At 36.7% G+C, this 14,634-nt stretch overlaps 2 protein-coding genes across 2 annotated transcripts; one reads left to right on the top strand and one right to left on the bottom strand.

The window, feature by feature from the left end:
- The first annotated feature begins 241 nt into the window (after window positions 1-241).
- On the top strand, window positions 242-3,877 carry LOC129287722 (probable LRR receptor-like serine/threonine-protein kinase IRK). The gene is made up of 2 exons (XM_054923948.1): window positions 242-2,013; window positions 2,122-3,877. The coding sequence occupies exons 1-2, from the start codon at window positions 560-562 to the stop codon at window positions 3,584-3,586; spliced, it is 2,919 nt and encodes a 972-aa protein (XP_054779923.1). The 5' UTR covers window positions 242-559; the 3' UTR covers window positions 3,587-3,877.
- A 2,407-nt stretch (window positions 3,878-6,284) lies between these two features.
- LOC129288340 (uncharacterized) lies at window positions 6,285-13,177 on the bottom strand. Its single transcript, XM_054924858.1, has 4 exons — window positions 12,636-13,177; window positions 12,172-12,517; window positions 8,619-8,734; window positions 6,285-7,041 (listed from the first exon to the last, which is right to left on the bottom strand). The coding sequence occupies exons 1-4, from the start codon at window positions 12,771-12,773 to the stop codon at window positions 6,592-6,594; spliced, it is 1,050 nt and encodes a 349-aa protein (XP_054780833.1). The 5' UTR covers window positions 12,774-13,177; the 3' UTR covers window positions 6,285-6,591.
- Window positions 13,178-14,634: the final 1,457 nt, after the last annotated feature.

Below are 14,634 nucleotides of genomic sequence, written 5' to 3' on the forward strand. Positions count from 1 at the left end.
AAATTTAAAATTTCTTTAGCTTTTAATATAAAACTAGAGTAATTTTATTTAATTTTATGGTTTGAATTTCTAAATAATAATTTATAATAGTTATTAATGACAAATGAAAACAAATTTAAAAATTAACATATTTTTAATTATTTTTAAAATCTAAATATTATTTTTTTAGTAAAATGTGAAATTAATCTTTCCTCTAGTGCTTTTCAGACCAACCTGCGCAGCGCGCACAATCTCTCTCCCGCTTTAATGGCTTCTCCTCCTCCGAGGCTTCTTTCACTTCCTTATTATTCTCATCACGTTCCGCTTCATTCTAATACAGTACACATACGTCTCCAATCGCCTCTTTTCTTACTTCCTCCATTTCCTTCTTCCCGTCACAATTTCAACCACCCCTTTTCGTTCATAATTTGATCCTGTGTTTCTGTTTCACTTCTTAAAGTTTGTTCCTTTCTTCTTTCCTTGAATTCTTTCATATAATCCATAGCTACCTCCTTTATAGTCGTGGAAGTTAGATACTATAAGCTTCTGCCTCGTGTGGTTATTTTGTGCCTACCACCGTATGATGCAATTCACGTTCTTTCTACTCTTTCTTTTTGCTCCAATAGTAGTACTTTCCGACGCCGCAGCCTTCAACGACGACGTGTTGGCTTTGGTTGTCTTCAAAGCGGGTTTGCAAGACCCGAAAGCTAAGCTCTCTACTTGGAACGAAGATGATGATAATCCCTGCAAGTGGGTTGGAGTCAAATGTGATCCAACAACTAGTCGGGTCTCTGCCATTGTCCTTGACGGCTTTTCTCTTTCTGGGCACATTGATCGAGGGCTCTTGAGATTACAGTCCCTTCAAGTCCTCTCACTTTCCAAGAACAACTTCTCTGGGTCCATAAACCCAGATCTTCTTCGCCTTGGGAGTTTGGAAGTGGTGAACTTTAGTGAGAACAACCTCTCTGGGTCTATATCAGAAGGGTTCTTCCAACAATGTGGGTCTTTAAGATCAGTTTCATTTGCCAAAAACAATCTTACTGGTAAGATACCTGATTCCTTGAGTTCTTGCTCCTTGTTAGTTGCTGTTAACTTCTCTTCAAATCAACTAAATGGGAATTTACCTTCCGGGATATGGTTTTTGAGACAACTACAGTCCCTTGATCTGTCAAATAACTTGCTGGAGGGAGAGATTCCTGAGGGAATTGAGAATTTGAATGATTTGAAGGAGTTAAATCTACAGAGAAATCGCTTCATTGGGAGGCTTCCTGATGATATTGGAGGATGCATGCTCTTGAAGTCACTTGATTTCAGTGATAATTTTCTCTCTGGGGCAATTCCTGAGTCAACACAGGGACTTAACTCCTGCACATCCCTTAATTTACGCGGGAATTCATTCACAGGAGCGATTCCTGATTGGATTAGAGAATTAAAAAATCTCGAGATGTTGGATATTTCAGCAAATAGATTTTCTGGTTGGATTCCAAAATCAATAGGCAATCTCAACTTACTGACTAAATTAAATCTATCTAGGAATCATTTTACAGGAAACTTGCCCGAATCAATGGTAAACTGTGTTAAGCTTTTGGCTTTAGACGTCAGCCAAAATCAGTTGGAAGGTCCTCTTCCCTCATGGATTTTCAAGACGGGCTTACAAAGTATTTCACCTTCAGGGAACAGGTTCAATAGCAGCGATTATCCTTCATTTACCTCCATACCTGAATCTTATCATGGTCTTCAGGTTTTGGATTTGTCATCAAATGCGTTTTCTGGCAAACTTCCATCTAATCTTGGCGGCCTCAGTAGCTTGCAAGTATTAAATATGTCCGCCAACAATATCTCTGGTTCTATTCCAGCGGGTATAGGAGAACTTAAATCTTTATACATTCTTGACTTGAGCGACAACAAACTTAATGGAAGAATTCCTCCTGAACTAGAGGGGACTTCTTCACTCAGTGAACTGCGGTTACAGAACAACTCCCTAAGTGGGGAAATTCCAGCCCAAATTGAAAAGTGCTCTTCGCTAACAACTTTGTAAGCTCTCTATCATAACTTGGTATGAATGATTGATATTTTTAATTGAAAATTGTGTGTTCATTTTGTTTGATGAATTTTTTGTTGCATTTCAACTGAATGTTACAGGATTCTTTCACACAACAAACTTACTAGTTCAATCCCTGCAGCCATGGCAAACCTGACTAATCTTAAGTATGTGGACTTGTCATGGAATAAACTCTCTGGAAGCTTACCCAAAAATCTCTCAAATCTTTCACACCTTTTATTTTTTAATGTCTCCTACAATCACCTTCAAGGGGAGCTACCAGTAGGCGGCTTCTTCAATATCATCTCTCCCTCTTCTGTCGCTGGTAATCCATCCTTGTGTGGTTCTGTTGTCAATCATTCCTGCCCTTCGGTCCATCCCAAACCTATTGTCCTAAACACCAATTCTTCTTACTCCAACTCCAACTCCAACTCCAACGCTTCCTCTCTAAACCATGGTCATAAAAAGATCATACTGAGTATTTCTTCTCTTATTGCTATTGGTGCCGCAGCTTTTATCACTATTGGTGTGGTGGCCATTACTGTCTTAAATATCCATGTTCGTCATTCAATGTCTCATTCTGCTGCCCCATTTGCATTCTCGGGTGCTCAGGACTATAGTTGTTCTCCTGCAAATGATCCAAACTATGGCAAGCTTGTTATGTTTTCTGGTGAGGCTGGTTTTGATGATGGGGCAAATAAGCTCCTAAACAAAGACAGTATAATAGGTCGTGGTGGATTTGGAACTGTTTATCACACTGTCCTCCGAGATGGGCATTCTGTTGCAATCAAGAAGCTTACAGTCTCTGGATTGATCAAGTCACAAGAAGACTTTGAGAGGGAAGTGAAAACTCATGCGACAATCAAACACCAGAATCTTGTGGGACTTAAAGGGTATTACTGGACTTCATCCTTGCAGCTCCTTATTTATGAGTATCTATCTAGAGGGAGTCTGCATAAGCTTCTACATGAAGAAGATGAGCATAATAGAAACTTGCTTTCTTGGCGGCAAAGGTTCAAGATTATTCTTGGAATGGCAAGAGGGTTGGCTCATTTGCATCAAATGAATATAATTCACTACAATCTAAAGTCAACAAATGTTTTGATCGATTGCTCTGGTGAGCCAAAAATCGGAGATTTCGGCTTGGTGAGGCTGTTGCCGGTGCTAGACCATTGTGTTTTGAGCAGCAAAATTCAAAGTGCACTTGGGTACATGGCCCCTGAGTTTGCATGCCGGACAGTGAAGATAACTGAGAAATGTGACGTGTATGGCTTTGGGATCCTGGTTCTTGAGGTGGTGACTGGGAAAAGACCAGTGGAATATATGGAAGATGATGTGGTTGTTCTGTGTGATATGGTAAGGGGTATGTTGGAGGAAGGTAGGGTGGAGCAATGTGTGGACAGGAGGCTTCTGGGTAATTTTGTTGCTGAGGAAGCAATTCCTGTGATAAAATTGGGCTTAATTTGTGCATCACAAGTGCCTTCAAACCGCCCAGATATGGCCGAGGCAGTTAATATTTTGGAGTTGATCCAATGCCCTTCAGAGGGACAAGAAGAATTAGCATGAGTTCTTAGTTGTAGGATTGAGAAATACCATCTATTGCAATATCTGGTGAAGAACAATCCAGTTTGCTTACCCTAAAAAGCTAAACAAGAAAGAATGTCAATTTCAATCCTGTAACTGTAGGTTTTGTTTTCTCCCTCGTTTGTTTGGTCAGCTAAGTTGTATTACTGGATTATTCTTCACCAGCTTTATATTGTCTTGATTTCACTCTTTTCCCCGGAGTACCGATCGGCGTGTTTGAACTCAAGTGTGTTGCATTTGTGGTTTTATTGAGAAATTATAGTTACTCGTATATTCCTCTGTACAAGTCATAGGAATTTTCAAATGCGTATAATTTACCCCACCACTTGAAAATTGAAATACTAATCTTGATCTTTCTTTTTTCAAAAAAAAAAAAAAATCATTGCACAGCATGCATATCAGATTTCAAGTTTCCGTCTCACATGGTGTTCTGAGATGAGGTATTGGAAGTGGGAGACAGGAGAATAAAAAGAATAGTAGGCAAAGGAAATGGAGCTTTTACTTTAGCTTTCTAGGAAAGCGAACGAGAGATTCACAGATTTAATCCTAAAGAAAAGGTGGAGCGTAGAAGTAAGTGGAAGAAATGAAATCACATGAGATGGCTAGAAAAGAAAATGAAATCGACATAAAATATAAAATTCATAATAAACCTCAGCAAGTCTTGAGGAATACCACGAATCATTTTAAACGCCAGAGTAGCGCGTGAAACACGTAAATGCTAAAAGAGAAGAAAGTAAAGCCGTGCTTTTGGTAACACTAAGAAATGCAGTGATGTTTAAGTTAATGAATGCTTGGATTAGAAGTTAAAAAAACGGAATGATTTGGGTAAAGCAATAAAGAAAAGGGAGCATGAGATCCGATGGAGAGACATCATCATTCTTAAAAGCACCGCCAACTAACAACCTTTTACAAATGCCAACATTTGGTGCCCCTGCATCACTGTCAATCAATCCCGTATTCCTTCCAACTTAGCCAACTCTTGCATTTGCCTTAAGGTCATTTAGATTTATTATGAAGAAATTTTGAATTCAGTGGCCTATTCATTTATAATAACGGTAACAAAATGTAGAACATGCTTAGATGACACAAAAGGACAGGGAAATATAAATATAAATAACAGGGTACTTGATTCGGCTTTGAATAGTATGAGTTTAGGAAGAACAGATCACAGTGGGGATGAGTGGAGACAAAGTGAGGCTTGCATTGCATCAACAAGGCGACAACCTCTCCCTCTGGCCTTTTCGCTTCATTAGCAATTACGAGGCCACCACTCACTCTCCCTGTATATATGTCCATGTCATTTATAAATTACCGAATTTTACAAAACATTAGCACAAATTTCAATTACACAACGAACTCCTACACTTTAAGATTGAATTCATACCCAATCCTCTCCGCCTGCTACATCCAACAAGGCCAACAATTACGCCAGGCACGTCACGTTGTAATTTGTAAGCCTGCATTTTACTTCTAGACATCTAACCATGCTGGCCTGCCTCGCTTCAAGTTCAAGCATGAAGTAACCACTAATGTGTGTGTATATCCCTATCCCTATATATTTTTTTAATTATTTTTTCTTAAATTTTTTAACTACCTTACGAAGTACTGTTTCCAGTTTTATTCATAAGACAGAGATATTTTGGCAAAAAAAAAAAAAGAGAGAGAGATAAATTTTTTGTCCTATTTATAAATCACCTCATTAAATTTTTATCATGAATTTCCCCTTTTTACCATTTATTAAATATTGGTGAGAAGAAATATATTATTAAAATATATTTATTTAATAAGAATAAAGTTGAGAACTTATTAAATTTTTAGACAGAGTTAATAAGTTTTAATTTTTTTTAAATTTCATTGGAATATTTTAAAAATGACTTATAAATAGGATTAGATAAATATTTAAAATAATCACTTTGATCTGAAGTTCAAAACTACATTATTAGATAGAGAAAGCCATTTTTTTTTAAAAAAAAAAACACACATTTGAACCTGCACCCCAGCAGTTTAATTATAAAAGTATGAGCTCATTTCTACTTTTACCATGGATCTTCCATTTTCGTAGGGTGGCGCTAGAAGACCATAAAATTGTTATCATAGGGATCATTTGCTTTTGTTTATACTCCTTCGGCCTTCAATGTTGATTAAGCGTAAGTGTATCGGTCCTTTTCCCTCCGTTTTATTTTTTAAAAAAAGAAAACGCCAACCCAATTATCCATCCCATCCAGTCCAACATAGGTCGGTCCAATACTCCAATGTATGAATGTAATATAATACATTGTTGCTGATTATTTATTAATTAAGTTTTGGATCCAAAGTCCTAGAAAAGAGTTTACTAAATAATGATATGATTAAAGCACAGATGCCTACTCTATCTTTGCACATTTAGGCGGAACCGTCCTTTGAAAGATTTTGTAATAGATCCTAGTTGGATCTCTTCCTCTCCTCAACAAAAAGAAAGATTTTTAATCTTACTGCTTTTTTGGCGAAGAAGGTGAAATTTATTCATAAGAAGAAAATGTACAATGAATGCAGAAACAGACAAACAAGTAAAAAAATTACTTCTTTTATTATTATTATTATTATTTTGTTGATTAAATGAATCTTACTTCAATACGAGGGAGAGTCATCCAACAGGATCACAAGGAAACCAGATTATACCCAAAAAACAAAAGGGACAATATAACGAAAACGAACTGATGGAACCCAAAGATATACACGTTGCCTCCTGCAGTTCATATACAGAGTCCTATTTTCTCGTCAAGGCATTCCCTAATCCATGTTCAGTTATACTCCAACTAAAAAAAAAAAAAAAAAACACACAAATGTGTGAAAACTATTATACTTCTTTCTTCTTTTCTTTATGAATGCCCCACCACAGCAAAATTTGTCACGTCCCTCCAGAGTTGGGATCGCACTTCTTGCTTTCTGCATTGACCTCCATCTTTTAAGCCAACTTTAATCCTCCTGCTTCATTTGACCGTAAACTACTAATCATCCCAATTGTTCTCCCATCCATCTTTGTTAGACGATCTCGCTGTAAGGCCATTTGCTGAGATGCTACCAGCATGAGGTCTCCCAGGTGACTTCACAGCAACATCTTCATCCCAATTATCATCCCAATCCTGATCCCAACCTTCGGCTATTTCCACATTAGTAGCTGAAACAGACTCAGGCAGTGCCATTTCAAGCTCTTGATATGGTACCCCATCATGCTGCTTCTTCCTAAACTTGCAGCAAGCCCACGTCCCTCCAAATATTAGAACTGCTACAATGAGGAAGTACGCCCCATTTATTGGTGTTAAAACTTTCTCATAAGAAGGAAGACGGAAGAAAATCCCCTCTTCGGGGACAGGAGTACCCAAGTGAAGCACACATTCCCCTTTTCCAGCATTTAAAGTCAGTTTAGTAATTTCACTGCTAGTTACTGAGACATTGATCTGAAATAGAATAGTGCAATAAGGGTAAGGCGATTGCATATGAAAAATGAATCCTACAAACAGTGAAAGTAATTCCTTGGTCATCAATCCCTTCACTAAATCCTTTATGCCCCATTTGCTACACTGGGATTCAGACCGGAGAAGTGGATTTTCGGTACAATGGAAACCATTTCCATGTGTAACTGACTTCCGTCAAATTTGATGGAATTGGGTTCCATGGCCTATCCCACAGAACTGGTTTGAGTTCTATGGAAGTGAAATTTTCTGACCATTCTACACTCATTTTATCAATGGACAATTTTGCCCCATAAATAATTATAACCACGTTGTCTCTCTTCTCTCTCAACACAACAGCCTCCCTCTCCGACGTGACCCTGGCCTCCCCCTCATCAACATGCATCCTCTAACAGCATCCCCCTCATATAACTCCAGCGGCCTTTAATGCACAAACGCACAGCTTGCACTGGACAGATTTGGTGAAGTAGTGGAGGATGCGACGACACAAGTTTAGGATTTTTTTTTTTTTAACCAAGGAATTACCTGTCAAAAGGATACACAGGTTGATGATCTTCCTGGGACTGGATGCTTATTATTATTATTATTATTATTATTATTATTATTATTTTTGCTTTTATTACCGAGCTATGGATGATTCAAGGGGAATTTTAGGTTCCTACTCCTGGCTCTGTGGTGGTCACTATTTCAGAATCCGATGAGGTTTTCTGCGATTTAGGTGGAGGAAGTAAAGAGCGAATACGAGTCTTAATCTGGAATCTGAACAGAATCCTTGGGGGGTTCTTCTTAAAAGGATTTTGTGGTGATGTTTCAAATTATCGGGTATCAAGCATAGAATTTTGTTGATAGACTCCACTAATGAATTTTCTAGCAATATGAACTCTAGAATCAATCCGATGAATATTATTATTATTCCTGCCTCTTGGTGGTGTTCCCCCGCTGATGTTATATTGTCTGCATCTAAAGCTCATTGGCAATTTCCAGCATTTGCTCCTCGATCTTTTTTCCCCCCTGAATTATTTTGTGCATGGCTGTTCTTTCTAAAAAAAAAAAAAAAAAATTGGGATGCAAGGGTTTGTTTCTATGGTGGCCAGTGGCTGTTTTTGTGTTTGGGAAGTGGTGGCAATAGCTGTTTGGGTGGCGGGAGGGGGTTTTTTCCAGACATGTCTTTTCACATTATAAATAGATATATTAATTAAAAATTATATTGCACTTCCATCATCATACCAAACATACTTTTAAACTCAATTTCACTTCCAACTCCACTTCCTGTTCCACTTCTAATTTCAAGCAAAAAATAACTTTGCTAGTGATGTTGTCTACAACACCATCAGCATTGCTGTTTCAACTTGAAAGGGAATGCAAAATTATGTCAAGCTTTGTTTTGTAACGTAAGTCCCACAAAATAATCAATGCCATACAGACAGTGACTCAGACATGTGAGTTTAGCTTCTATTTGAAGAGGTATAGAGGAGAAATAAAGGAAAAATTCTTTGATAAATAAAATAAAACCTGAAATTAATATAAATGCATTTAGTACAGTATATATAACTGCTATCTACCTTTTTGTTTCGGTGTTCTGAAACTTCAATGTCTGCAATACTACTTTCCATAAGAAGCTTCACTTTGACGGTGCTATCTCCTCCATTTTGAACAATTATTACCACGTATTTGGACTCTGGTCATTTGCATTAGTAACATAAAAGCAAGTGAGTTCACGTTGTTAATTTTTTTAAATCACAATTATTGATCAATATTCTTTTATCAATCAACATTAAACATACAATATAAAACTTAAATTGATGCATACAGCACTAGTGGTTATTTTGTTTCTATGAATGATAAACAAGATGGAAAACAAGGAAAATACACATAAATTGGTCATAGATCTGAAAGACACCCCAGATCACGCTGGCCAGACAACAGGTTGAACAAGGAACGGCCAAACAAGTCAAACCTTATAACCACTAAACACCAGTGTTAACACATTATAATAGTCCCAACACGGCCAATTGACTGAAGAATTGACCTCAAAGGAGAGATTAAAAGCATTAAAAACTAAAGACATTTGATTTATTAAAAAGATTACTTAAATAAAGTAGAGATAACAAAAATATTTTCCGTATCTTAAATGTTCTTCAAATCTTCTACTAATTGTCAAATCTTCAATTCTTCATCTTCCTTTTCTTGATTCCATCACTCGCAGGAGTCAATACTTTAGTACAAGCACACGGAGCTAGCAGACCATTAAACAGAGTTTCATCATGCACAACGCATATAAAAACATTTAAATCAAAATGGTTTCAGCATACACAGCGCATATACACACATTTAACTCAAAATGGTTTCAGCATACACAACGCATGGAAACACATTTAAATCAAAATGGTTTCAGTAAAAAACTAGAATTTATATTTATGATATAATCTTTCTATAAAATTTGTAAGTGCTATTAGATGTTAACACACACTGACATCTCATGCATAAAATGTAGATGACGCACATCATTCATGAAGAAATCGTTGCCATGGATTGTTACCACGTGAAACAGACACAGTCAATCACAAACCATCGCTCTACCCAAAATGGTTTAAGTCTCAAGAAGATATCATTAAAATAACAAGTATGAATTGCTTCAACGTGCCCCCTATTTCTGAGACCTACAAAAGCTTCCCTTGCATTCTTAAAGCAAACATATGCTAAACATAACTCCAATTTGTGTTAAGAAAATTCATACATAATTTTTAGAAAGTATATTATCTATATAAACAAAATTATAAAATACCCCTAAATGATATTCAAGTTGCCTATACTATAAAACACCCAAGCCTGTCTCTAAAACACAAAAGCTATGCAGCAAACATCTTCCCATTGAACTCCATTAAGGTAATACTTGCAAAGGAGTTGGATCTGCAGATCAATCATCTTATTCTGACCAGTTATTCTACAGTTAGTTGTTCCAAGCTCTGTTGACTCCCAAAAAAAAAAAAAAAAACCAAGGAATGGAATTTTTGTTCCAAGCTATTTATTTATTTTACAGTAAGAAGAGTAAAAAAAGCAAACAACCCCCAGCTCTACTATTTTTAAGGTAGCATTTCCATTATAAAATTTCATAATGCGGACCCTTCCCTCACATGATTTTCCAGCTGTAACTTATTACACAAATAGTGGCTTCAGAACAAAAAGTGATGGAAGCAAGGGAACTGGTATTTTTAAAGCGCAACACCCAATAAACAATCTAATAGCAATTCAGGAGCTTTGGCAAATAAGATAAGAGGGAGGGTGAAGAGGGCATGGAAAGAGCGGGAGGGTGATGGCTAAACTGAAGGGAAGGGTAATGCAAGAGTAAAAGATAGAAAGGGTAGCATAGTCGATGAAATTATTTAAAAATAAATTGATAAAAAAATAAAATATAATCTTACAAATTACTCCCTCCATCCTAAATTATAGGACACTTTTGAAGGAGTTTCTCCACCCCAAACTATAAGACACTTTGGGTAGATTAAAGTTTCATTAAATGCATCAATTCCAATATTACCGTTTCTCTCTATATAATTAATTTCCATTCCTTATCTTTTCAATGTATTAAATGATGGGTATTTTTGGAAGTTTATATTTTTGTTTTGGGAAGATAAAGTTGTTAAGTGTATTTAATGAGGTTTATTGGTATGTGAAATTTTGTCTAAAAATGTCTTATAATTTGGGACAGAGAGAGTATTTCATTACAACTGTTCAACTCAACTGGGATTTTGTAAAGGTTTTAGAAATAGATGGAGGTATGTGTAAGATCAAGAATAAAGAATGAACGTTTAAGTATTTTACTTAAAATAGTAAAGACATAAGAAAAAAGTGTATTAACAGTTTTGTGAGTGCCGGTCAAGGCAAGAGGCCACTAACTCTACAAAGTTCTCTGGTTAATAAAGGGCTCAAGTTCAACAAAGAAAAATTTGCATTCTGGTAAAAGAAGTACAGGAATAGATCAAAGAATCAAGTCTACAACTGGGGAAAAATGGGAAAAATTTCAGAAATTAATATGACCATAAGGAATATCACTGATAAAAGTAAGTAGTTCAAAATCAACAATATCGAATCCTTAACATGCAATAGTCATACCCAACATTTATATACAGGCACAGGATAAAACTTTAGGTATCAGTAAGCAAGTAAATGTACAAAAAAAAAAAAAAATCATCTTTCATTATCTCTTCTTTGCTAGCATTTTCAACATCTTTCATATCTTAGCTTGCAATACAGGAATGCGATTCATTCAACATTTGGAATTCCTTTCTAAGTTTATATTGTTTCACATAAAAAGAAAGAAAGAAAGAAAGAAATTGGGTAGTCTCTCTGTTTTTCTATCTCGGCTTTACTTAGCACTAGCATCAAGATAGGCAAAAGGCACCCTTAACACACTAGACCTCTAAAAGGCCTTAGGTGAGGGGTGCTAGAAGAGTGCATGCCCGGTTAAATCAAGGTGTTGAAATAAGAAGAAGCACGCTATATATATATATATATATATATATATATAAAATAGATCCACGTAACTTGAAATAATATCATCGTTGTATATGTAAAACTAAAATAAATCACTGTTGCACATTTCCGGCTAATTTTGAAGCTCAGAATCTTAAAGCATAAATACAGCGGGTGCAACGGTAAGAGGTTAGCGCTAGTTTGACTTTGACATACAAATTTTGAAAAGAAGTGACATATTAAAGATTGGATTGGGTCATTTACATTGTGCATTATAGTTTCTTAACTTAGACTTATATAATGATTATTCCAGTCAGCATGAGTAAGGTGCCCGAGTTGAGGCACTCCCCAATAAGGCGCACGCACGAGCTCCTTTGAGTATATTGATTAGCTTTACCTTAAATGACCTAAATACGTGCAGAAGATCAAATTACTTAAACTCTCACGTGGACTAGAGAATTTACATGCAATTTCAGATTGTTCGGCTCGTTTAATCTCTAAGCGTGTATCATAACCTCAAGCCAGTCACACATAAGCATATGTGCTTATGCGAAGAGTTATTAGTTATCTCTTGTATTAAACAATAAACAATGCTAAAATGAAAGAAACAATAGACCAATTTGCCTCAACGAAATGAGTTACCGATTTCAGAAATGCAAGCAACTATATCCCCCTGATCTCTGCACTTAGCGCTCGAGCGATCACAATTCGCAGAGGTGTTTAACTGTGAGAAAGTTTGGCCATCGCTTTTCATTCCTTCTGCATCACTCTTCTGATCATTGCTTCCGGTAACAGGTGGTGGAGTTGCAGAAGTTGAATTACCGGAAGCTTTCGCATTGTCCGTTTGTAAAGGAGGTGGAACTGGGGAAATAGAATTGTTCGGACTCGATGGATTCACTTTAGGTGCAGCACCGGGGGAAGGAGGATCCGTTTTATTGTTATTTCCTAATTTCTCGTGCCTTGGGTCGGAAGTTGGCAACGGAGAATCCTAAAGAAGAAAACTTAATTCATCTCTCGTCAATTTTACCAAAAAACAAAAAGAACAAGGAAAAGTAAAATTGAAAACGAGGAAACATTAAGAAGGAGAAAAATGGAGAGATTTTTACATGTATTCTATCCGTGGTGTGAGTCGAGCTAGGATCCGCACCACCCAGCTTTCTGAATTCCCAACCCAGTGAAGGATGAGAACCAGCGAGCACGATCAGCAAGAAGAATAACATTTCCAATGATGCATTTCTGGCCATTAGTGAAGGAACTCCACACCTCAAATACAGAAAATCTAACTAAAGACACATATAGCTCTCGCACTCTTTCTCTATGGACCGTGTAAAGCAAAAACGCCGTGTTCCTATATGAAGGAGAATGACGCGAAACTCGTATTCGGGGAGAATCACCGGCGGGAATGCCAGGGCAATAATCGATTCGACAAAGTTAAATTTGTGAGAATCCAAGCTGACAGCCGAAGCAGAAAAGAACTTGCCGAATTAAAAAAGGGGAAGAAGCGGGTTACGATCGATCGAAACAAGAGTAATTTTGGGATGGGATTGGGAATTATGATGAAACTGAAACGTGAAAATGGAAAGACCTGACGCCAAGTCTGCTTCGAGCCTTCAAGTCGTTTGGGAAGGCGACCTCGGCTTGGACAAGTTGTGCACGAAGAACGCGTTTTTACGAATATGGGCCCGTCAATAATTGGTAGACTTAGACTAACCCTCGGGTTTGGGTTTAAGAAGTGGTCCAGCACCGTCTTCCAAATGACACAACAAAGTTTTTCAGCCCAAAGATGTAAGAACATATAAAAGTATAATCGCAACTAATGTCAGGCAGACCAAGATCTGAATTTCCTTCAGCACGCCGTTCTCAAGTGCAAATGCAATTCTAAAATTAAAACATTTATATTGCTTTTATAATTTATTTAGTTTACAATGGGTTTTCTTGTCCTTTTGTATGTTGCTAGGAATAATCCAAACATGCAATATGGCAGGGAACAATTGTAAACAAGAAACCTTAACAGGTGATTTTGCTGTGAGTCTTGGGTGGTTGACACTGAATAATGTGAAGAAGCTTTCGAGACTTGTGGCAAGGAATGACGAAGATATGAAGTGGTTAGATGGCTTTGCTGACAGAGTCAATCCAGATTCTGGGGTTCAAGGCTAAAAATGGGGCTTTGAGACCGGCATTTGGATTTATATTCAGACAAACTAAGTGCAAGTGAGGAATGCCTCAACGTGTCAGTTAAGGCTACACAAATACCGGACCGGATTAGGTTGGATGCCAACCTAAAGTCTAGTTTGAATGGAGATAGGGCTGAAATTTTCAGTTTGAGCACTAATCTAGTCTTGTTGAACCTTGATACGTAGATCGAGTTGGACTTGATCCATTAGGTTACTGGACCAATTCATTAGACCAGGCTAAGACTGTGCAAAAGTTCTTTAGTCCTATCCAAGTCAATCCAACTTGATATGCTCTTGTCTTGTCTAGTCCTTATAAACAATGGTTCTTTAGGATCAAAAGGACTAAAAAAACTAGCATATTTCTTCGAGTTGAACTAAACAAGAAACTAGGCATCTGAACCACTTAGTCTAATCCAGTCCTATTAATTTATTTAATATAATTGTAATTAGTTTATTTTTGACAAATGCTTTAAGTGTAATTTACGCTAAGGAAATGATTGCATGAAGATTTGTGGAGTTTGTTTCTAAATTGTTGTTATAATGTAGTGTTGTTAAAGTTTGTTAAGTGTTGTTTTTGTTGAAGTTATAAATTTAAATCATTTAAATTGTAACTGAAATATTTTTTTCTTATTAAAAATTATTTTAGATTTATTATGATTATAAGCAATCTTATTATCTTAATTGAGTTTATTAAGTTGTAATAGATTATTGCCTCTCAAAAAGAAAAAAGTAAAAAAAAAAGCTAAGTGAGCATTAGACTAACAGAATCAGTCTCTTTCGGTCCCATTAATTTTTGGATTATTACTAGAAAAGACCGGACTACGAGTTGCCTAACCTAGTCCCTTTCATAAAAAAGACTAGACTTCGGGTTAGCCCCAAGTTCAATACCATCTTGTCCTTTATGCAACCCTAGACTAGGCCTTCCTTTTTA

Source organism: Prosopis cineraria, unplaced genomic scaffold (genome assembly GCF_029017545.1).
Source record: "Prosopis cineraria cultivar Desert tree isolate PC_DT_omini unplaced genomic scaffold, ASM2901754v1 PC12, whole genome shotgun sequence".
Classification (NCBI taxonomy): Eukaryota; Viridiplantae; Streptophyta; class Magnoliopsida; order Fabales; family Fabaceae; genus Prosopis; species Prosopis cineraria.

Coding starts and splice junctions, on each gene's coding strand:
- LOC129287722 (XM_054923948.1), top strand. CDS start 560: ATGATGCAATTCACGTTCTTTCTACTCTTTCTTTTTGCTCCAATAGTA. Junction 2,014..2,121: donor TGCTCTTCGCTAACAACTTT/GTAAGCTCTCTA, acceptor TGAATGTTACAG/GATTCTTTCACACAACAAAC.
- LOC129288340 (XM_054924858.1), bottom strand. CDS start 12,773: ATGGCCAGAAATGCATCATTGGAAATGTTATTCTTCTTGCTGATCGTG. Junction 12,518..12,635: donor ACACCACGGATAGAATACAT/GTAAAAATCTCT, acceptor TTTCTTCTTTAG/GATTCTCCGTTGCCAACTTC. Junction 7,042..8,618: donor CAGAACACCGAAACAAAAAG/GTAGATAGCAGT, acceptor ATTCTATTTCAG/ATCAATGTCTCAGTAACTAG.